This window comes from Strix uralensis, chromosome 14, assembly GCF_047716275.1.
Source record: "Strix uralensis isolate ZFMK-TIS-50842 chromosome 14, bStrUra1, whole genome shotgun sequence".
NCBI lineage: Eukaryota > Metazoa > Chordata > Aves > Strigiformes > Strigidae > Strix > Strix uralensis.
In genome coordinates, this window is record NC_133985.1 from 17,472,880 (window position 1) to 17,495,410 (window position 22,531).

General features: G+C 54.7%; 4 protein-coding genes across 6 annotated transcripts in view; 2 read left to right on the forward strand and 2 right to left on the reverse strand.

The window, feature by feature from the left end:
• The first annotated feature begins 13 nt into the window (after positions 1-13).
• On the forward strand, positions 14-8,217 carry RBM22 (RNA binding motif protein 22). Of its 2 annotated transcripts, XM_074883716.1 has the most exons (12): positions 14-155; positions 842-895; positions 1,838-1,867; positions 2,909-3,041; positions 3,322-3,422; positions 3,562-3,734; positions 4,293-4,493; positions 5,009-5,173; positions 5,586-5,674; positions 6,199-6,330; positions 7,027-7,183; positions 7,996-8,217. In XM_074883716.1, exons 1-11 carry the CDS (start codon positions 102-104, stop codon positions 7,155-7,157), a joined length of 1,263 nt encoding a protein of 420 aa, XP_074739817.1. In that variant the 5' UTR covers positions 14-101; the 3' UTR covers positions 7,158-7,183; positions 7,996-8,217. The 2 variants fall into 2 exon arrangements, with proteins under 2 accessions (XP_074739817.1, XP_074739816.1); XM_074883715.1 differs by having other exon boundaries at positions 7,027-8,217.
• A 405-nt stretch (positions 8,218-8,622) lies between these two features.
• On the reverse strand, positions 8,623-16,371 carry MYOZ3 (myozenin 3). Of its 2 annotated transcripts, none has more exons than XM_074883964.1 (7): positions 15,791-16,371; positions 14,736-14,822; positions 14,171-14,325; positions 13,823-13,897; positions 13,575-13,722; positions 13,187-13,303; positions 8,623-10,288 (listed from the first exon to the last, which is right to left on the reverse strand). In XM_074883964.1, the coding sequence occupies exons 2-7, from the start codon at positions 14,764-14,766 to the stop codon at positions 10,215-10,217; spliced, it is 600 nt and encodes a 199-aa protein (XP_074740065.1). In that variant the 5' UTR covers positions 14,767-14,822; positions 15,791-16,371; the 3' UTR covers positions 8,623-10,214. The 2 variants fall into 2 exon arrangements, with proteins under 2 accessions (XP_074740065.1, XP_074740064.1); XM_074883963.1 differs by having other exon boundaries at positions 13,132-13,303.
• SYNPO (synaptopodin) lies at positions 16,365-22,248 on the reverse strand. Its single transcript, XM_074883960.1, has 3 exons — positions 22,182-22,248; positions 19,993-21,890; positions 16,365-18,688 (listed from the first exon to the last, which is right to left on the reverse strand). Exons 1-3 carry the CDS (start codon positions 22,198-22,200, stop codon positions 17,909-17,911), a joined length of 2,697 nt encoding a protein of 898 aa, XP_074740061.1. The 5' UTR covers positions 22,201-22,248; the 3' UTR covers positions 16,365-17,908.
• RPS14 (ribosomal protein S14) overlaps positions 18,043-22,531 on the forward strand; it is a 65,628-nt gene continuing 61,139 nt past the window's right edge. The window contains exon 1 of the mRNA XM_074883966.1: positions 18,043-18,049. The gene's annotated coding sequence lies outside the window, so the exon portion shown is untranslated. The remainder of the gene's footprint in view (positions 18,050-22,531) is intronic.

A 22,531-nucleotide genomic window follows, 5' to 3' on the forward strand; every position in this document is an offset into this window, starting at 1 on the left:
GAAGTGGCGTCATTTCCGTCTCCCGCCGCCTGCCGGGATCGTGGCGGAGCGGCGCGGCGGCTTCCGGTGACTGAGGGGAGCGGAGCGCGGGCCCCGCCGCCATGTCGACGTCGCTGGGCTCCAACACCTACAACCGGCAGAACTGGGAGGACGCGGTGAGCGCGGGGGAGGAGCGCGGCGGGTCTCGGCCGGTGGGGGCACGTCGCTGCCGTGAGGAGGGCGGGGGGCCGCGCTGGGGCGGCCCGCGGGGCTGGGCAGTGCGGGGACCTGCCGCGGGGAGCTGTGTCCCTGCCGTCCCTCCGCCCGGGCAGGGGCTGCCGCGATTACCCGGGCCCTCCTTATGGGCACCGCTGGCTGTCAAAGCGTGGGGTGCCCCCGCCTCGTCTCCCTGCCGGGATTTGGGGTGTCTAGCAGCTGGGGAAGGCTCCCGGCAGCTGGGAGGGCTGAGCTGGGCCCGTCGTGTGCCCGTGGCCGCCTCCCGTAGAGCTGAGGCCTTTCCTGGGTGGGCCCAGTGCAAACAATAGATGCTGAGGGATATTGGGGGGGGGGGGGGGGGGGGGGGGGGTGTCATCTGCTGCACTCAGGTCGCTGAAGAGCGAAGATCTCAAGAACATGCTTTTTGTTTGTTTGTTCCAAGTTTTACTTCAAACCGGAACAGCTAACAGGTTGTGGTTCTTCCATAATACGGGCTTTGGACTCTTTTTGAATGAGTTTTTTTGCATCTTTCAAACATTTTGATTAGTTTAACTCAGTAGTGTTAGTTTGGAGGATGATTTGAATGCTGTTGTGATGATAGAGTTTGTTGCAAATTCCTGATTTTCCTTTTTCTTGCTCAATTCAGGACTTCCCTATTCTGTGCCAGACATGTCTTGGAGAAAACCCATATATTCGAATGGTATGTGCCTGTTTGACTGTGCGGTCCTTTCCTCTGCGTTGGCCATGAACTGTTGGGTTTTGGGACTAAAATAAACTTGGCTACAGAAGGAGATGCTGAGGTGGACGTGCACTCCTAATTAGTTGGTTCTGCACAACAGAATTTAGTTTCAGCCGTTCTTGGTCTGTGATGATATGGCATTATGTGTGCGATTTAAGAATAAATCAGTCAAAAAGGAGAGCAAGATGATATAGTCCAATGTCCAGAGCGTAGGAAATACTAGAAGACAGAACTTTGGTATTGGTAAATCAGCGACATGGAGAACAATGGGCTGTTGAAATACTAAATAGCTTAGCCCAGTTTTTAAAATGTGAAGAATATGCACCTGTAAAAATAAGTTAAAACTGTCTTATGAAGGCTGCCCAACTGTAATTTAAATCCTTGTTTGTTTACCTTGGTTTCCTCTGTCAGTCCATTTTATGTTGCTTTTCTCTGTGCTCAGTCTAGTTGTGTATGACCTACGTGTATGTTATCTTTTCTTCACGTTTCCATTACACCAAGTTTGCTGACAGAGATTAGGATATTTTTGTGAAGCATAACCCTACTGCCAGTCTAGGTGATATTTCAAAAGCTGCTTATTTTCGTGGTTTATTTCATGTAACATCATCTTTGTTTAAAAATAGCTATTAATATTCCATTTCATTCTTGCCTTTCATCAGTACATGAGGTGGGACTTACAATACTGTGTTTTTAATGAATGTTTCTAAAACAAAAAAGGATTGAGAGTTTTTTAGACTTTTTTTTTTTCGTCTTGTTGACCTGCCAAGGCGTAAGCCCAAAACACATGGGTAGGTGAGTCTAAATGCAGCATAATTAGGAAAAAACCCACTGTGCTATAATGTCAGTGATATGTTTCATGGTTTGTGTTGAATTAATGATATTTTTTTTTTAATTATATTTCAGACCAAAGAAAAATATGGAAAAGAATGCAAGGTATGTTTGTTGTCTTTTGAAGAAAGAAAGTCTAAATTGATGCACATCTAGGAATAATACATTTTAATGTTAAAAAACCTGTCAGCTTCAGAAAAATGCTTATCTGGGTTAACAACTTAAAATGTTTATGTAACTACATCAGTTTTTAGGTCAATTACTCTGTGCTTTGTTAGACAAAGTCAGTTGGTCTTAAAATAGTAAAATTATTCAAGACTGTTCAGACAGACTTAGGATTGGCTCATGTTTATCAGAATTAGGTTTTGAAAATATTATTGTGCTCTATTTCAGCATTTTAAATGATCTCCTATTTTCTCTTGTGAGTTTGCTTTTACTCCTTAGTGGTGTATAAATAACTGGAGTTTAGGTTTTATTATGAATATGTTATTCATGGCTGTGTGGTGATTTGTGTTAGCTGTCTGAGAAATAAGCTGTGTTTGTTTCTGAGAGCACACAAAATATTTAGTGTTGTCTTGACTGAGGGAAATTAAAGGAGTGTTTCGCCCCTTTTATCGATTGTCATCTGAGGTAGGGAGAAGGTATGTGTTGAAATCATGCTTCCCTTCTGCAGACTGTACGTGCAGCAGAAGCAGATGCATCATTCCACCAGATAAGATAGAGAGCAGTAGTTGTCTCCTGGACCAAAAGTCTGATACCCTCTCACTGGGCTTGTTGGTGTGCTGGTGACCGATTTACACATAATTGGTCATTTGTCTTTAATAGCTCTTTACTGACATCGTCTGGAATGAAGGAGAATTTCTTTTTCCTTTGAGTAGATCTGCTTTCAGCATTCAGGTGATTGTAATAAATTAAAAAAAAAAAAAACAGTAAGAAAAAACCTTCCTAAAACTTTCTCCTGTCAACGTAAGGCACTAAATAGAAACAAATATTTCTTGAGGTCTGAATCCGAGCCCTAAGATGAAGAAATTGTGTTTAAGGTTTAAAGAGACTAGAAGTGTTTGAAGTTTAAGTTTCCGCACAAGAACCAGAATGGTAACTTCATTGCTGTGTGACAGCGATACGAGTGTTGACTTTGTCTTTCAGATTTGTGCCAGGCCTTTCACAGTATTCCGCTGGTGCCCTGGTGTTCGTATGCGTTTCAAGAAAACAGAAGTATGCCAGACATGCAGCAAGCTGAAGAACGTCTGTCAAACCTGTCTGCTTGACCTGGAATATGGTGTGTACCAAAAAATGTAAACTAAGAGAAGAAGCTGGTCTGCTTACCTCTGAAGTGAAAGTTGGTGAAATGTTTTTAAATGCGTGCGTGTAATTGGCACGGTTGTCTCTGGACAGTCTTTGAGAAGAACAAGTCTTGATGATCACATCTCTTCTGAGGATCAGGGGCAGCGTGGTATACCTGAGCAGTAAATTTGTTATCTCGGGCTAGTGCAGGTTGCAATAACTATTTCTGCTCTTTCATATGAGTTTGTTGGGTTTTTTTGTTTGTTTCATTCTAGGTTTGCCTATCCAAGTCCGGGATGCAGGACTCTCCCTTAAGGATGAAATGCCTAAGTCTGACGTCAATAAAGAGTACTACACCCAGAACATGGAACGAGAGGTAAGAAAGTGTAGTTATAATCATGGGCAAGGGGAGGAATGCCCTAGCTTGTCGTAAAATCATTTGTTAGCTCTGACTCTGTGCATTAGTTTTCAAAGATGATATATACATAAATATTTGTGATTTAACTACCATTCAGATATCCAATTCTGATGGCACTAGACCAGTTGGTGCGCTAGGAAAAGCTACTTCTACCAGCGACATGCTGCTCAAGCTGGCTCGGACCACTCCTTACTATAAACGTAACCGCCCTCACATCTGTTCCTTCTGGGTGAAAGGAGAATGCAAGAGAGGAGAGGAGTGTCCCTACAGGTACAGACACAGCTTAAACAGTTAATCCGTTCACAGTGGTCAGATACAGCTCCCCTTGGGGTTCGAAGAACAGGAAATGCTGCAGTGGGCAGGAGACAACATTGTGACTGGGGTCAGTGTGGAACTTGCATTCCATTGGCACGCAGCGCCAGTGAATGAATCTTTGTTGTGGCGAGTTCGTTTGTGAGGAATTAGCTGTGTGATCTTGTAGTGTTTTGCCTGCCGCAGCAGTGACTGCAGCTCCTCTCCTGCGTAGTTCATTTTTCCCCTTCGTGGCGTCAGTCCCCTCAATCAGAGATCTTTGTGTTTAAACAAGAGGCCATTTGAAATCCAGCTCTTGTATTTTGTAGTGTTGAATGCTGAGCTGTCAGAAGTGCCATTCATTCAGAATGTGAGGCAGTCCTGGCTGCAACTTAAGTTCTTGGGGCTTTTTGTTCCATTTTGGTATGTTTATGTGAAGCGTAAAGACCAGAGGCCTTTAGAAGGGAAGGTAGCGGTTGTGTTAATCTGATGCAGCTGTGACTGGTGTTATGAAACACTTTGTTTGCTGAACCTTAGACATGAGAAACCGACAGATCCAGACGATCCTCTGGCTGATCAGAACATCAAAGATCGTTACTATGGAATTAATGATCCTGTGGCTGATAAACTTCTGAAACGAGCATCAACCATGCCTCGTCTAGACCCCCCTGATGACAAGACTATTACTACACTGTATGTTGGAGGGCTTGGAGATACTATCACTGAATCAGATCTCAGGTGTGTTGGTGAATTTGTATTGCCCTTGCCTTTTTATTTCACACTTTGATTACTGCTCATCCTCAAGTGAGGAAATCTCCCTTGCAAGGAAAAAAAATAAACCTGGTTTTCTGTTTTCCTTAGTGGGGAACTAGTTGGTGGGCAAGTGCAGAGAAGTGCCAGCTTGTTGGGAAACAGATAAACAGGCATATTTCAAAAGCTTTGATTAAAATTTCTCTCTTTAAAGATGAATCATCCTTCTGAGCTGTTGGGGATGCTGTGTTACACTTTTTATGAGAAAGTCCCACAGCCTTTCTCTAGCTAGCTGCTGAGGAAGGCTGCTGCAGAGTTTTTATTGCTCCATAATTGCACAGAAGGACAAGAGACTTTGATTCCTAATGATTAGTCTGAACTGATGATGGAGAAAAGAAAGGATCTGAACTTATCTATTCCAGCATGTGATGAGACCCTACTCTGCCATGTTCCCTGCTGTTAGGAGGAGTGGGGTTTCATAACCATATTTTTCCCCCACACAGAAATCACTTCTACCAGTTTGGGGAGATTCGGACGATAACTGTAGTACAGAGGCAACAGTGTGCTTTCATCCAGTTTGCCACCCGGCAAGCTGCGGAAGTGGCAGCTGAGAAATCCTTCAACAAACTCATTGTCAACGGTCGCAGGCTCAATGTCAAATGGGGAAGGTGAGTGTGGGGGGAGGAAGGAAGCCATGAGGGTACTGCCACAAGGTTCTCCGCTCGGTGCAGTCTGGATGAGCAGGAGTGGGTGTTAACGCTGGAGTTAACTCCAGTTACTGACTTGGTAAATGGGGTCCTTTTACAGTTTGTTTTTCTTTCTGCAGTGGGATCTGGGTTGGAGATTGCACAAATTGTGTAACGGATTTCCAGGTTGAGGGTTATGGATGAGTTTCTGTAGTTTTGCTTCTAATCCATCTCCTGTAGGTGCTGTTTGCACGCTTTGTACCAGCTGTGTCTGATGTCCTGTGAATTTTTTATCTCTGACCTGAAGCAATGAATCTGGATTAGATGAAGTGAAATTATCGTGGTGTGAATATCTGCTTATCCTGCCTTTTCTCATCCTTGTTCTCAAATTTAGGTCCCAGGCAGCAAGAGGAAAGGAGAAGGACAAGGAAGGTACTACAGAATCCGGGATAAAGCTGGAGCCAGTTCCAGGACTTCCTGGAGGTAAAGGGGTTGTTTTCATCTCTGAAACACTTAATGCTGACCTGCTTCCTTGAGAGAGGCTGGTGTTAAACCTCTGAGAGCAGTAGCAGAGCTCAGGACAGTAGAGGCACTGGTGAGCCCAGAGCAGTTACGTACAGTAGGTTTGCAGCAGATCCAGCTGGGATGGGGGGTGAGCTTTGTCGAGAAGCAAATTCATGGTGAAGAAATTTTTTTTTTTTTTAATTTTTTTTTTTTTAATGTGATGAGTGAAAAGTTAAAACTGAATTAAAGTTTAGGTCTGAGATACTGGCAACCCACACTTTTCAAGGCTTGGTTTATGTTTTCCTAATCCACTGAGCGTTGTAAGATGGAAAAAGCAAAACTGGTTTTGAGTGAAGAGAAACAGTGACTGTTGTAGAGTTTCAGTGTGGTCCTGCTTCTCGCTCTGGCTCATATGTGTGAGAGTAGCAGCAGTTTGCCCTTGTAGAAGAACTGATTGTGCCTGCTCTCCGATTTTCCATAACTACTGTGTACCTTTTGTGCAGCTCTCCCCCCTCCTCCAGCTGCAGAAGAGGAGGCTTCTGCAAATTACTTCAACCTACCTCCAAGTGGCCCTCCAGCCGTGGTTAACATTGCCTTGCCACCTCCTCCTGGCATTGCTCCGCCACCGCCTCCAGGTACTTGTGTTTCCCCTTCAAGTGGGGGTGTCTGACTTTGGTGTTAGACGATCTAGTCCTCCTTGCTCAGCTGTGCTGTAGCACTGATGCGTGCCCTGAGTTGATTTTCCTCATCCCTGATCATACAGTGTAAACCGATGATCTAAAATGAGCTGTCAGCACAGTTTAATTACGCTGAGCTGCCTGTTGTGGTATGTATTCACTTGCAAATTCTCAGGCATGTCCGAGATCCCTGTTACTGGTACTGAGACCTACTCAGTGCTTTTGCTGGCTGTGTAAATGCCACATGAACCTGAACTTCAAAGGGTAATTCTGTAGCTGGTTGAATGCCAGCCTATGTTTGGCTGCGTGTGTATATCTATCCAGAGACCCTTTTTTATGGGATGTCAGACTCTTGTGGATGTATTTGCTTTGCTCACGGTTGAGTAGAAAGCATTTAGATTTTCATTACAGACACCTGTCCAGTCCCCCCACCCGCTTTTATCTGTGAGTAAGGATGTGTGTTGGGTGAGGATTGCCCCCAGTTGTACTGGGAAGAGGGGAAGGAGTTTGGGGATTTGAAGAATCATGGGAGATGTCCACCTTTCAAAGGCACAGCTGTAAGCCAGCTGCTTTCTGCTAGTAATTTCAAGCAGTAGCACATCCGCACTGGTTGTTCTGTTGCTTTGTCTGAAGCTGCCAACTTTGTTTCTGCAGGTTTTGGACCACACATGTTCCACACCATGGGGCCCCCGCCTCCCTTCATGAGAGCCCCGGGGCCCATTCACTACCCGTCTCAAGATCCCCAGAGGATGGGTGCCCACGCGGGAAAGCACAGCAGCCCCTAGCACGTCGTGCCACCCTCGTCGTTAAAGTAAATGTTATTTTCTAGTTACCATGGTAGCACCATATGTTGAGCTGTGGGTGAGCTAGAGAAGCCTTATTTCCCTGCTTGCAGACACCGGGCAAGCTGAGCTCCGTGTCTCCACTAGCTGATCGGATTGTTGATACATCCCAGGTCTTTCATTTAGTAGGGGGGGGTGGGGGGGCGGGGCACAGACAGGAGGGCTGTCGGGGGTCGGTGGATCAGGTATACCAGAGTCGCAGTGCTATCTGTGTATCCCGTTGGCACACTTTTGAAATAAACGTCTGGAAAAACAAAACCAAACCTTTTTCAAGCCCCTTTGATATCCTCAGTCTGAACACTGTGGACTATTTAAATGTAACCAGAGACTCCGTCAGGTAACTAATGACTTATTATTCTAATGGGGTATTAAACCAGGACTGAATAAGAGTTGAAAAACAAGCTTATCAGATGTGCCAAACCCATGGCTTTGCCTTACTATTGCCACAGAATTTTCCTCCCTCCTTTTGCCTGACTTCTTGCTTAAAGAAAAAACAACCAACCTTTTTTGACGCTTCACTTCTAATCCTGCACATCCTGAGCAAGATAAGTGTTAGGTCACACAAGCAGCCCCTGGGTAGCACAGGCTGAAGTGCAGTGGCAGTTAGCAGTTGCCTTTTTTTGCTTGGCGAGGGCTGTGGGGGGAGGACACGGTGCAGCTGCAAGCTTGTCCGGGGTATGTTTGGAGCATGACTGGGGCTTTCAAGGCCTGTGGATACAGTCTCAAACTGTAAACTGTTTCGATAAGACATGAAACTTTTCTTTCTGTGCTCCAACTATAGCGTTTGCCCAGGAGCAGCCGTGTCCTGCATGGAGCCTGCCGTTGAGTAAGATGTATGTACGCGTGTCTGGAGGATTTTAATTTATCTGTATGTCAGCTGCTTTCATGCAATGGATCTGTGGACATCTTTCTGTAAAGCAAAACATGATGGGACCTGTTCTGAAGCTTCATTTGCTTGTTTTAAAAAAAACCCCGAACATTAAAATATTTGAATTTTTCAACACTTTGCTTAGACCCTGCTTCCTGGAGCCCAGCGTCTGAGGATTTTGATTTTTATTTGGCTGCTGCCAAAGCCGAGATGCAGAGCAGGCAATGCCAGCAGGTCCACTTTTAGTTCTATGTGCGATGCAGCTGGGCTGTGCCGTGCTGCTGGAGGTGGCGTGGCACGGCGGGGCCATGGCTGGCAGGCAGGCAGGCTGGCTTTCTCTGCAGAGAGAGCTGGGCTGGGGGCAGAGGGGATCAGTTTAGCTTTTGTCGGGTAAGAGCCGTCCCCGGGCAGTGTTGGAGGACAGGCAAGGGCCTGCTGGTGGATGGGGGAGTGCTGCAGCGTTTGCCGCAGCTCTGGCCCCGAGTCTCTGCCGCTGGGGCCCGTGAGCACCGTGCAGACCGATCTCAAATGCAAGCAGCCTTTACGTTACCACAATTTATTTATTATTTTGAGCCAGGTCCCCAGGGGTACACGGGTTCTTCAGCTGATGGACAAAGAGGAGAGAGATGGGTTTGGAACAGGACAGCAGCTGAGCATCAGCAATTCTTAATGTTTAAGGAACGGATCGTTTTTCGTTCCGTTTGCTTGTCCCCTCCTGCTTCTGGGGGAAGAACACAGCAGTGAAAGTTTCCTGCCTGAATGGTGTGTTGTGGCAGCAGAATCCCTGTGTGGGATTTGCTCTGCACATCTGTCTGCACGGCATGGCAAATACACTTCCCAAGGGAAGCAGCTGTTTAACTGCATTTTTACCACCAAATTTACTTGCCCAGTTTAACCACAGTGGTAGAAAAATAAACTTTTATCCTGATGCTCCTGCTTTCGCAAGATTAAATAAAGGTGACATTAAGAACCTGACAGAAGCAATTCTAGAAAGGCTGTATTAAACTAAAGATTTTTGTCAGCAGGGTTTTCCAGATGTTCTGGTGACTGTCCTGTAGACTGGTGTTAGTGGCATGTCCCACTGTGTGTCACTGCTGAAAACCTTTGTGTAGTTGAATCCTCACTGCTGATTTTTGTGTTCCCGGGGAAGCCTGCCCTTGCTCTGGACTCCCGGCTGCGCTGCTTTTCCTTCCCGCTGCTGCTGACGTTGTCAGAATATGCTGGCAGGATCTTCAGACTGGTGCCCTTCTGCAGTGAGTCCAGGCAGGGCCTGATCCTTAGTGACCAGTTCTATGAAGCAAATCTGGCGTAAGTCAATCTGAGGGCTTAGATGTTTAAGCGAGGCATGCAAATAGCAGTAGGAAGGGGAAAATACAGCTGCCAAGGGCTAGCCAGTAGCTTGTGGAAACAGGGCACAAGCTTCCAACTCCCAACATTCCTCTCCCATAAATCCTGGTTGCGCTGTGTTGGTAAACAGGCAGATTCCCCGTTCCTCACTCATTTTTGTTGTCCAGCCAAGCCCAGGGTAAGTGCTTTTAACGTGCCAATGCCTCTGGTAACTTGTTTTGCTGCTGCTCTTCAATTATCGCCTCCTCTCGCCATCCCGACTGAAATGACAGATGTAGAGTTAGCCTGAAGATGGAATTTCTCTGCAAAGGCACCAGCTGTCAGAGCAGGTCATGTGTGAAGAAGCAGGGAGACAGCTTGGTGTGTGGCAGCTGGTGGTCCTGCCGTTTTCCACGAGGCAGGGCAGAGGACAGGCTGTACGGGATGTTTTGTAGGGGAGCTTACGGGGATCTGCTTGCATTAATGATGAGAACTTGGCTGGTTAGCTTAGCACTAAATGCCCTTGTGATGATGGCTGGGATGAGGGGAATTCAAAATGGTCCCAGACTTGAGCTGGTTCGAATCCTGCTGAGGAAGACAACCCGAGACCACTAGTTTTCAGGAAGAATACTCCCTCCCCTCTCCCCTACCCTGCGAAGTATGTTGGAATCTAGCGAGAAAAGCATCCGTGGCGATCGCGAAGGGAGCGTGTGTGTGCTACAGCTCGTCGCTCTCCGGTAGAACCCGCACCCAGCCTTGTGGCACCCTGTTGAAGTTGGGCCTGTGGGCGATCACCTCCAGGACACTCAGGTTATCCAGCTCCATGGCGGGCACCGAGAACGGGTCGCTGAGCAGCGCTTTGTCAAACGGGGTGGGAGTCCTGCGGCACGGGAAGAAGCAGAAACCACGTCACGAGGAGAAGTTGTGCGTCTCGTAAAAGTGATAGAAAAAACAAGTCTGGATTTACTAACCGAGCCTAGCAGCAACTTAGCAATGCCTGCAGCCAGTGCCAACCCTCCTCTTCCTCCCCAGGATGCTGTGAGAGCCTCTGCTAGCCCATGGAGGTGTTTCTCCTGTGCAGAGCCAACCGCAGCTCAAGCTTTGGCAGGGCTGGGGCTTGGTGCCTGCACATCAGGGGCTGTGCCGGGGAGGGAGGGAGCCTGTTGTTACCTTTACTGTCGCCTTTTGGTGGGCTCTGCTGACAGCAGTAGCGATGTGCTGCACGTGAAGGGGGTTAGATTATGAGAGCAGGTGATGGTGACAACCCCCTGGTCTTTAGAAAGTGAGTTGTCTGCAATTAATGTGCTCTGCAGAGGGCCGAGGCTGATGGTGCTGCCTCCTGATCGCTCTAGCACATGTGCAGGCAAATGTCTTTCTCTTGGCCCTGGCTCCAGGCTGCCTTTTGGGACAGCTTCTCTTGAACTGTGACTAACAGAAGGAGCAGTGTGGGAGCAAGAACTGCCATCCCTTTCTGGAGAAATGTGGAAAGGGACTGGGGAAGAGAGTGCCAGCCCCCAAAAAGCCAAGAATGTTGGTTTTGGAGCAGCACATGGAGACTGAGCTATCAACAAGGCAGAGCTGGGAATGTTTGCTTTGGGAAGCACTGCTCGAACATGAGTAACGTGGCACTGTTTTGCAACAGAGGAGAAATAAGAGGGGAAAGGTAAATGAGAGAGGCTTGTTCCAGAAACTTTCTCCCTTCTGGAAAAAGACAGTCCTTTCCAAAGCGTGGCTTTCACTCTCTCATAAGACAGCACACTGTAGCAAGGTAGCTGAAGGTCTTTGCATCACAGCCTGAACGTTTAAAGTTGGGAATAAATCAGTCTGCCTTAATGCAGTGGCTGTTGAGATGGTGAACTCGCCCTTGCCCTGTGACCCATGTGAGCTGTGTGGGGATTCACCTAGCTTTAGGCAAGACTGCTGGCTTTTCGCTAGCCCATTTGTTCCAAAAAGCTTGTTTTTCTGCAGTTTGGTATTTGATGAACTGCAAAGTGATTTAAAAGCCAGCAGCTTGGAAGATCATGAAAAGCCCAGTTAAAAGCAGATTGGCTCTCTGAATCTTCATGCCTCAGTGAAGAATTAGAGGAGGTGGCAAGAGGCTTGGTGTTAAATTAGCATCCATCTGTATTAAATAACAGTTCAAGACTTTAAATAGAAAGGCAGCCTGTGAGAGGGGAGAAATGGTACGGGGTAAAGCATTATTCAGAAACATGCCCTTGCTTCAGTCCCTGTCCATAAATAAATACTGAGGCAGGAACATGGCTAAATGTTGGAAGAAAAGAGCCAAGTGTCTGCAGCAGCTCGTTGTTCTCCTCCTACGGCACCTCCTCGGATGTGACTGCTCCAGGAAAGCTCAAGATGGCTGAGTAGCTGGGAAGGAGACCCCGAGGGAAGAGCTAACGCAGCCCCTTTGCTTCCCCATGCTTGCCTGTGGGTTCTTGTCCTTTCTGTTAACCCCGCCACCTCCTCCCTCTCTGCCTCAGCCCCACTCCAGTGAGGACCAGTGTGCTATCATGCTTTCACTGGTGCGGCAGGGGAAACACAGTGGGGCTGAGTGTACAGCAGCCTTGTGCTGTGCCTCTCACCCAGCAAAGCCCCCGGGCCGAGGGAGAGGAGAGCAGCGAAGGGACGGTGGCAGCAGCATCTCTGCTCCGCCGGCGGTCGGGCTGGTCTCTGCCCTTCGGGATGCCGTTCTCAGGCGGAGGAGTTGGGGTCCCCCTTCCTCCAAGTGTTCCAAGCGCAGAAGTCCTGACCCTCACGACTCAAATCTCACCCCAACGGGGGCTCAGGAAAGCTGCTGTCTGCAGAGGTGCAGCGGCAGATGGTCTGATGGGGAGCGGTGCTGTGTCCCACTAAGGAGCTCCAGTGGGAGCTTGCCTAGGGGAAGGTGACTTTGGCCAGGCCACCGAGGCTAATGTACTTTCATCCTCATGAAAGAGGCTTTCAGTGAGGAGAGCCAGAACCTCAGTTTGCAGATTCCCTGGGATGATGTTCAGCTTAAACGTTCAGCTCTCATTATTCTACTTTGGGCTGCTGGTGCTTTGCTACCACCAGATCTCCATCTCCTGGAAAGGAGATTTTCCTTGGCAGTCTCCATGCCAGGGTCCCAACCTTGACCCCAGTGTAATTTGGAGGTGTTGCAGGGCATGGAGCTTGCCAGGCTGAGCCACCAGAAACTCCCTGGCCTGGAGACTTCAATCTCAAGCAGGTGTTTGGAAGGAATCTGGTGACCTCTTAGCACCTTGTGGGAAGATTAACCTTATACCCCCACTGCTTCCAGCAGCTGCTTGGATACCTTAAGGAAATTAGGAGAGAGGAGAGAGACTTGGCAGTGTCTGTGCCATTCCTCCCCTCGGCTCAGAGCTGCGCCCGGCTGCAAACAGCAGCCATTCCTTCTCCAGGACCATGTGCATGAGAATTAGTCCTCCCAAATTTCATCCCTGAGGCTACCCAGTGAGATCGAGATGCTTAGGGCTCTGCAGGCCCAGTGATGGAGCTGAGAAGAGATCTGGGGAGCTGCTGGAGGCAGGGACCTTTGCAGAGGAGCCACGGAGGAGCTCCTGAGCAGGAAAAGAGCAACCTTAGCCCTTGCTCTCCCCTGTGCTGTATAAAGCGGGCATGGACCATCGCGTTTCCCTGCCAGGATGGTTGGTGCTTCTTGAGGCTGAAGGGCTTGGCCAGGGGCTGGACAGGCTGGCGGTGCCTGCTCTCAGCCACTGTTACCTGTTGAAGCTCCTGAAGTCCCATGGAGAGGGTCTCAGGAGGAGCTGGTTCTCACCATGCACAGCATTGTCCTTGTCACTGAGGAGATCTTGCCATGGGGATCGGTAGCCCTTAGGGATGGCAGTGATGTTGAACTTCTCTGGGGGAACTTCTTTGAGGGGGCCTGAGTATCCTGCACGGGGGGAGAGACAGTGTGGGCTGCTGCGGCTGCAACTGGGCTGGGGCAATGTGTTGAGGAGGGGAGAGGGGGCTGGGAACACATGAAGGACATGCTGCTGGGGTCAGGGTTACATATATATAACATAAATATATATATTTATATATATAAAAACTCTGTGGGAGGGTTTTGGAGAGGACCCTTCGGCAGGCAGCAGCTCGTTGCCTCCAGCCTCACATTACTGAGGTTACAACGGCGTTGGCTTTGGGGTGTAAGTGGCATTTACCCGGGGCCAGAGCATCAGGGTTGAGGATTTTGCTCATCTGCAAGACTTTCTCTGTCTTCTTGGGCACTGCAGGGGGGCCGCCCTGGGGCGATGCTGCCACGTGGAGCTCGGAGTGATAACTCTGCTGGCCGTCAGCATCCTCCCCTGCCTGTGGGGGGGAGAGTCAGCGAGCACGGGGAGCTCCCCCTGCCCTGGTCAGGACTTGGGGGGTTGCCGAAAGCACCTCGGAGCTTCCTCCACCTACTCACCGTCCACTCATTTGCTGTTCCCTCTGGGTCACCTTTCTCTGTGCGGTGTGAGCCACCCGCCCCTGGCTCTGGGAACTGCAGGAGGCAAGGAGAGGGGTTGGTGGGTGCAGAGGGGAACCAGTGCCATCCCCTTGCTCTTCAGTGGATGCTGAACCTGACGCTTGCCCATCTCCATGCCCAGCCCACCAAGCCATCTCTCCTCTCCCTTCATCTCAGCATAGCAGGCAGCTGAGCATGGCTGCCCTGCTGAGAGACCCCCAGCCCTGCTGGGAATCGCTTCCCTGCAAAGGCTGCGAGAGCTGGGAAGGGCTGTCCTGCTCGGAGCCAGGGGATGAGCCACAGACCCACCTCCTTGTATCCGCTGGGATGCTCAAAGACGAAGCGCTGCATCCGCCTCTGGCGCTGCTGGAAGAGCTGGGAGCCGCGGTTGTTCCGCAGGGAGAGTTCCTCGATCATCAGGTCCTGCGGCGTGCTCATCTTCTTGCCCAGGTCCAGCTGGGGCACTGGGGAGGCCGGGGGAGAGCACAGCCACAGCTGAGGCTGCTGCAGTGCTGGGGACCCCCGTGCCCAGCGCAAGGACAGCGTGTCCCCTTGCCGGGGTCCCTGTCGCATGGCTTGGCCATGTGCCCATGCCAAGAGCTGCACCAGGGACTGGTGTTTCCTCCGTGTGGGGAATTGTCAGGGAGTTTCTCAGCTCCAGAGGCTCAAACAGCCTCTCCTGCCCCTGTGCACAGACCCCTCCAGCCTTTGACGTGCAATTGCTGCCCCTTGGGGCTGTAGTGCGAGAGAGAATCAAGAAAGCAGGCACAGTGGCCCTGGGGAGTGGGACCAGTGGCTTCAACCAGAGCTGGGTTTGGCCCCTAGACAGGGGCAGCACTGCCCTGGGACCGGCAGCACCCCCAGCCCCCCTTACCGTCTTCAGGGCCCGGTCTCATGATGGTCATCACTTGCTGCCACGCTCCTGGGGCAGCTCTGTGGGAGGGGGATGGATCGTTCCTGGCTGGAAGAGAGAGGCAGCCCCGAAGTGACACCAAGCATGGGGATGCATCAGCCCCAGGTGTGCCACAGGGAGAGACCGGGCTTTGGCTGAGCATCTCCCCCAGAGAGCCTCATCCCTGAACACCTCCCCTGGCCAGCATCATCCCTGAACACACCCCCCCGCCCAGCATCATCCCTACGCTACTCTCCATTCCCTTCAGTAGATGTAGGGAAATATCCAAAGCATGCCACCCGTCAGCCCCTGCTTATCATCTTTCCTCTTTGCCTTTCTTTAGGGCAGAAAACATCCCCAGTTCTGTCTTTGCCCACAGCAAGCCGGTGTCCTCACATCCTGAGCCCCCTCGGAGCAGCACCCACTGCCTGCAGCCTGCTGGGCGAGCAGAGGCCCTGGCTGCCCCCCCCAGCACCTCCGCCCCAGCAGAGCTATTTTCAGCCGCTGGCCCTGAGTGCGGGGGCTGCAACCCTGACCCTGCCGGGGAGAGCTGGTGAGCCCAGGCAGCAGCGAGACAGGGCGCGGGGTCACTGTCCCCCCTTACAGGGCTGGGCTGCTCCTTAGCTTCCAGCTTTATGGGGGGGAGGCGGCTGGAGCCCAGCCCTGGCCTGAGCCCCCTGGGCTGCCCACCCACAGCAGCACCCTCCTGCACATCTGCGGCATTAGGCTCAGCCCTGTTCGACGCATCTCATGTCCCTCTGCTCAGGCTGAGGCTGTGCACCTTCCCCGAAGAGCCCTGGAGAGCAGGGGGTCCCCACAGGTCCCCGGCATGCAGCTCCCTGCCAGCTGAATTCAACATTAACCTTCCGCACGGCGAGCCTGGGACCTGCACCCCATCCTTTCCTGGACCCCCTGCTCTGGGGAGACCATACCCTGACCCCCACGGTGGCAGTGTCCCCACCGCCAAGGCTGGGATGTCCCCAAGCCCCATGCACCACTCACTTGCTGACCCCAGTGTGGGACCTCACCTCCCCTACCTGGCCAGGGGATGGCCCCGGCGACAGGGACCGAAGATGCTCTCCTGCTGTGCTGGGGATGAGGCCAACGCCAAGCTGCAGCCACCAGCGCTCGGTGGCTCTAGCTGGCCCTCCGTGGCACCCCCAGGCTCCCTGCTGTTCGCCCCGACCCGTGCTGGTCTCCAGCCCAGATGCCAAGGTCCGGCCACGGGACAGCAGTTATTTCTGGCTGAGAAAGGGGGCGGAGCGGGGCTGACCCTTGGGGACCGGTAAGCTGTCATCCTGTCACGGAGCAGGGCTGACCCTTGGGGACCGGGATGCCACCACCCCGGCACGGAGCAGGGCTGACCCTTGGGGACCGGGATGCCACCACCCCGGCACAGAGCAGGGCTGACACTTGGGGACCGGGATGCCACCACCCCAGCACGGAGTGGGGCTGACACTTGGGGACCGGGATGCCACCACCCCAGCATGGAGCGGGGCTGACACTTAGGGACCAGGATGGTGGCCATGCAGCAGCAGCAGGAGGTAGCCATGTGGCACATGTGCCCAGGCCACCTCAGGGACGGATTGGAGCCAGGCAGGCCAGGCCGGGTGGGATAACGGCAGTTTATTTCTGAGTTACAACTGTGTGGTAAAGGCAGGTTGTGGTGGCTGGTGGAGGGGGGGGGGGGGGGGGGGGCGCTGTGTCCTGGGAAGGGCAAGCTGCAGGGTGGGGGACCCCGGGAACAGGGGTGGGCTGGCTCCGACAGCGTGTCCCAAGGAAAGAGAAGGGGTGACAGGGGCTCCCTGAACAGGGAACGTGCCAGAGCCCTGGCAGCCCAAACGCATCCTCCTTTCTCGGTGCTGGTCCTACCAGCACCAAGGCTGTGTCCTCAGGGGGGGTGGCTGCAGTCACTGCTGTAGCACCTCCTGGCACCCCAACAGGCTCCTGCTCACCCCTGGGTGGGGACAAGTGCTTTGGGGACCCATTGCCCTCCTGGGCACCCACTGCTCTCCCCAGGCTCTGCAACATAACTGTGTCCACCCTGATGCCCTCCTCCCCCCATTACCCCACCTCCACCTCCCTCTGACACTGCTGCCCTTGGGGGGCCTCTGCCTGCCCCTCCAGTCCCTTGTGGGGCTCCCCATGGGGACACCAGCTTGTCCCCAAGACACTCTCAGCATCACTTCCTGCACTGACACCTCCTTCAAACCCTCTGCAACCTGCATCACTTCCTTCACCTCCCCCAACACAGCCCCCCACCCTCCCTGGCTGCCACAGCACCCGCCGGTCCCTGTGTGTCCCTCCATCCCTCAGGGGTGGGGACAGGGATGGGGTGAGCCTGAGGATGGGGACAGTGACAGGGTACAGGATGGGGCTGTTTCTCTTTGCCTGGGCAGGGCGGGAGGGCACCTGTAAACACTCCCCTTGACATGGCAATAAATAACTTTGGCTCTCTTTTTGGTCACCAGGGAAGGATTTGTGGGGAATTTCTTTAAGAAGCGGGCAAAAGTAAAAAAAAAAAACAGTAATGAGGAACTGTGGGGCTGGAATAAAAAAATTAACTTTTCCTCCCCAAAATCTGGTTTCAACTGAAACCAGCCAGATCTGGAGGCTGGGAGAGGGTCCCCAGCCGTGGCACCCGCTCGGTGCTGCCCACCCCTGACCGTGACCCCATGGGCAGCAGCACTGGCTGTGCCACCCCCAGGAAAGCAGAGCTACGGTGACATCCCGGGGTGACACCTTGGTGCTGGGGACAGGGGGCTCGCAGGGGACCACCGAGCCCATCCCCATCCTGGCTATGTGGCATGGGGCTGACTGGCGGGCAGGGGCTGCAGAGGGAAGTGGGGGGGTGCTGGGGGCTGGCTCCCCCCTTCTGCCTGCTCTGCCTGCTCTGCCTGCTGACCACGCAGTCCTGCCCCAAAAGGTTAGGGTGGTAAAAATAGAGTGGGGCCATGGAATGGCGGGCAGGCGGGAGGCACCTGACCCCGCTGGCATGCCAAGGGACCGTGGTAGCTCCCTCGGGGAGCGGGGACACTGTTTTTTGGGGGGTCTCAGCCCCGAGGGTTGGGGTGTTCCCGATGTGGAGGTCAGCGGGTGGCATCACCCGGGCTGGCAGGGCTGGGGAGAGGGTGACCTGGTCGGGGCTGGCTCGTCTAGGAGGTGCAGGGAGCCCCCGAGGACAGCCCCCCCGGCTTCAGCCGCAGGCTGCCGGTCCAGCCCCGGGGGCAGAGGTTGAAGCTGTGGATGCCCGGGCTCTTGGTCCCCGAATCTTCGGAGTCAAGGGAGACGTCCGAGTCCGTCGGGGACCGGGAGGTGCAGCGCTTGGCCGGGGACCGCCCGCCCACCACGGGGGATGGCAGGGGGCTCTTGGGGCTGGGCGACAGCCCGGGGACGGGGCAGGAGGACATGCTGGGTGGCAGCAGGAGCCGGCGACCTTCTGCCCAGGCGGCTCGGGGCATCCCGGGGGAGGCACAGAACTGGGGGCCGTCAGCCCGCGGCGATCGCAGGGGGCTTTTGTGGGTGGGCGAGGGGCTGCCCAGGCTCCCCAGCACGCTGCTGGCAGCCTGCGGTGCTGGGGCTCTGGAACCTTCCGGCCGTGCCGGCCGGGGGGACTGGGGCAGACTGGAGGGGCCAGCAGGGATGGGGGTGAAGGGCCGGGAGCCCTCCGGCCCCACGGCTTTGGGAGAAGAGCTCTTCCTCCGGGCAGCGTTGATGATGTTCCTGGCGAGCCGCGCTTGCATCTGCCGGCTGGCCCGGGGGTCGGCGTCCTGCCGCAGCGGGGACAGGGACCTCTCGCTCCATGGAGGGGACATGGGGGGTCCCTCGTCCAGCTCAGGCACCGAGGCCGGGCTGGCCCAGCCGTCCAGGCTGCCGGGGCGCCGCGCCAACCGGGGTGTCCAGGTGGGCGAGGCGGGGAGGGACGGCCGCCTTTCCTAGAGGGGGACAGAGAGCGGGTTAGTGCCGGCACCGCTCGGCGGGATGAAGGGGACAGAGCAGAGGCACAGGAGCAGGATTGGTGCCGGGGCAAGATTGTGTTGGCTCAGCCCTCTGGGAACTGGGGATGCATCTTCATGCGCTGCACCTCCGGCAAGGGCTCCCCAAAAATGCATTTGCCTCTTCACCCCCCACCAGACAAGGAGGTCAGGGCAGGCTGAGCCTGTAATTAATCATCCTTGCCCAAAATATGGCCCAGGACTTCTCACTACCTGCAGCTTCCTAAAGCTTCCCTCTGGGTGATGCACGGAGACTCCCCCCTGCACCGCTCCAGGGGTCCATCGCCCAGCAGCTGCTCCCCAGCCAGCAGGAAAGAGAAGAGCCAGGTCTGACAGCGCAGAGAGTGTATTCAGAAAGAGGGGAAAAAAAAAAGAAAAACGCAGGAGAAATAAAAGCACAGTCAAAAGGCAACTCGTTACTGTGAGGAGAGTGGCAGGAGCGAGGGATGGGCAGAGGCACGGCTGGACCACGAGCTGAGCATCACCCAGCAGCCCTGGCCAGCACATCCCTTGCTCCTGGCCGTGTCAAGCTGCGCTGCCCGTCCCCAGCTCCAGCACCGAGCGTGGGGAGGGACAGGAACCCCACGGTGTCCCCAGTCCTGGCACCACAAGGCCCTGCTGTTCCCCAGGGATGTGGCTCTTCCTCTGCAGCGTGGAAGCAAATGAGGACAGATCCCAAAGGAGCAGCAAAAGAGAGAGGAGCAGGCACAGTGAGGCGGGAAGGCCGTGTGTCCCTTCTGGGTTTGCTTTGGTAGGAGGCAGATAGGAGCCGGCAGGACAGAGGGGATGTGGATGTGTGGGCAGAACCGGCAGCCGCCGGCTGTGAGAGCTGGAAAGGCAGGAGGCGAGGAAAGGACAGAGCCAGAGATGTGATGCTCCATACAGCTTCCAGGTGAGAGAAGAGAGAAAGCGCCGGTGGCTCCGTGGGACGGGCAGGATCCCAACGGCTCTTTGTGATCCTGTGGGCTCTACACCCCGACTCCTGCTGCCTCCCCAGGACCCCTCGGCTCCCGTTACACCAGGGACTCGGCAGCACCTGTCTCACCCACCGTCCCAGCACTGCAGCCTCCCAGCTACTTCTTTTTTCTATTTCCTTTTCTTTTTTTCCCCCTTTTTCGTGGTTGGTTTGGCTTTTGGCACACCCGTGAGCAGATAGGGAGGACTCGGCCAGCGGAGGGAAGCCTAAAACCCCCATGTTTTTCTCTCCGCCACGGCTACTTGTAGTAAAAAGAAGGTTTCCACACCTGCGGCTCAATGCCGGCGTTCCTGGTGGAGTAGGAGGGCCGGGGCGCCTGGAAGCCTCCCTTTGCTCGGGGCGGCAGCAGGCGGCACGGGGAGGCCAGCAGCACCTCAGTCGGGGCTCCGGGACCGGCACGGCTGCCGTGAGTCAGGGGCAGATCCTCGGTGGTGCTGGGGAAGGGGCTGGAGGTGGTCTGGCCAGCGCTGGGCACGGTGGGGGGATGCCAAACAGGGGAAGGAGGCAACAGAGAGGTCGGGCAGGAGGTTTGCTGGGAATATGGGTAGGCGTCAGGGAGAGAGGGTCTGGGTGGAGGCACCTCCTGGGGCACGGACCTCGCCGGCCCTTTGGATGGGGAGAGGATGAAGAGCGAAGACTGGAGCTGGTAGGGCTGCTGCTTGGAGATCTCCAGCTCCTTCTGGGAGACCTCGTTCTCCATCAGGTTGCCGCCATACAGAGACGCTGGGGGGGTTTTGGAGGGCCTGGAGGGACTCTTGGAGGGGTGTCTGGAGACCATGGGTGACAGGCAAATGTTGGCATCGTACTTCCAGGAGGGAGGCAGGGACATGGTAGGTGATGGGGACCGCAGCAGCTCAGGCTGGGAGGGAGCCTCGATGATGAACTTCTCCATCCTGGACTGCCGGCGGGCAAAGAGCTCGGCCCCCTTCCCTCTCGCTTCACTGAGGTTGTGGCTGGGCTGTGGCTTCGGCTTGGGCTGGATGGTGGGAGACTTGAGGCAGGAGGACCACGCTGGTGCATCGTCGGCTGGCAGAAGGTGCTGCCCACCCCTGGGTGCACTGTTGGGGACAAAGTTGGCGGCTTCAGCCCCGAGGGCGAAGGGCTCATCCTCAGCACTGGGCTCCCCCTGCTCCTTCTGCTTCTTCCTGCTGTCCACGCTCTGGACCAGGTCCAGCAGATCAGGGTTGGGGCCCAGTTTTGGCTTCTCAACGAAAGTGAACATGGACTTTTTGCCGGTTCTCCGGGCAGCTGACTCCTCCAGGATCCCTGTTTTGGGCAGGGGGTTTGGTCCGCTCACCCCACAGCTCAGGGGGGGACCTGGCAGCATCTTCTGCTCCCGGGCGGGGTACAGGGCTGAATAGGCGGGGGGCGAGCGGACGCGGGTGAGCGGTGGTGGGCTGCTCAGGGTCTCTGCGTAGGTGGGTGGCGGGGGCAGCTCGGTGGCAGGGGGTCCCTCCATGGGCTGGCCGCTGGTGGGGGACGCCTGGGTGCCGAAGGGTCTAGCCGTCCGGTTCTTCACAGGCTTGGGCTTGGCCAGGGTGAGATGGACCTCATAGTACTGCCGGCCCTGCGCCCCGTTCTGCTGCTGGCTGGCTGGGGGTGCTGTCCCTGTGGCCGTCCCCGCTGGCGCGCTGGGCACCTCGCTGGGTACCTCGCTGTTCTTCCCCTCCTTGGGGCTCTGTGGCAGGACAAGAGCCACCGTGCTCAGCCCCGCAGGGGCTCCCGCATCCCTGAGCCCCCCCACCCCGCTCTCCGTCCCGCTGGCCGCCCGCTCCTGCACACCGTTGGTGGTGGCCGATTTCATGTTCTCCTTCAGGTAGACGCTAAGTGGGACCTGCTGGGCTTCGGCAGGCACCTCCCGGCACGTGGAGGCGTTCACCTGCAGCCCCTCTCCCAGGGTGCTGGGCTGGTCAGGCGCCGGCTTTGTCCCCTGTACCTTGCCTTCCTCCATGGCTGCTTGCCGAGGCTGGGGCACAGGGCTCAGCGGCAGCCCCCCGCCATGCCCGGCCTCGGCGAGCCCATCGACACGCTGCTTGCGGCGGTTGAAGAGCAGAACACCCTTGGAGCTGGGGCTGGGTGCCGTGGTGAGCTGCGCCGCGATCCTCCGGCTCCGCGCCTTCGCCTCCTTCAGCTCCTTCTCAGAGAGGCTGGCGCTGCGGGACAGACCTGGGCAGAGGGGAGAGGGGGTTAGGGGGGGCTCAGCAGGCGTGTGGGATCTCAGCCTTCCTCACCTAGGACTGCAGCCCTTCCTCCAGATATCCCCCAGCATCCCAACCCCTTCCCTGGCAGCTGGGGTAAGGCAGGAGAGATGCTCTGGGGTTGGGGTACACAGGGGAGATCTCACAGTCCAGGGGTGATGGGGACCCAGTGCAGCCCCCGCCGAGATGCTGAGCTGCAGCTCCGCATGCTGGGGGGACAGACAGAAAAGCCCAGGGGACACCCAGGGGCATTCAGTACCTTTCCTGTTCCGCCCCATATTTTGGCTGGGGTCTGCGCGTCCACTGCGGTGACTGTATGGGAAAGGAATTTCTCCAAGGGCTTCGGCAGGTCTCGGGTTGCAGCTCACATGGTTTTGGCCCCCGGCTCAAAGAGGCAGCAGGCAGAGAAGGGGCCAGCTCATGTCCCCCAGCCCCTTACCCCAAGTCCCAGCATGCTCAGCCCTGAGCAGGCAGGAAAGCAAATCCAGCGACAGCGGAGAAATGCCAGCCCGCCACAACCTCATCATGACCAGGCCGGTGGCCAGCCCCATCTGGGGACTGATTTATGGAGCAACACGAGATGGCAGCAGCCGACAGAAACTGTGCAGA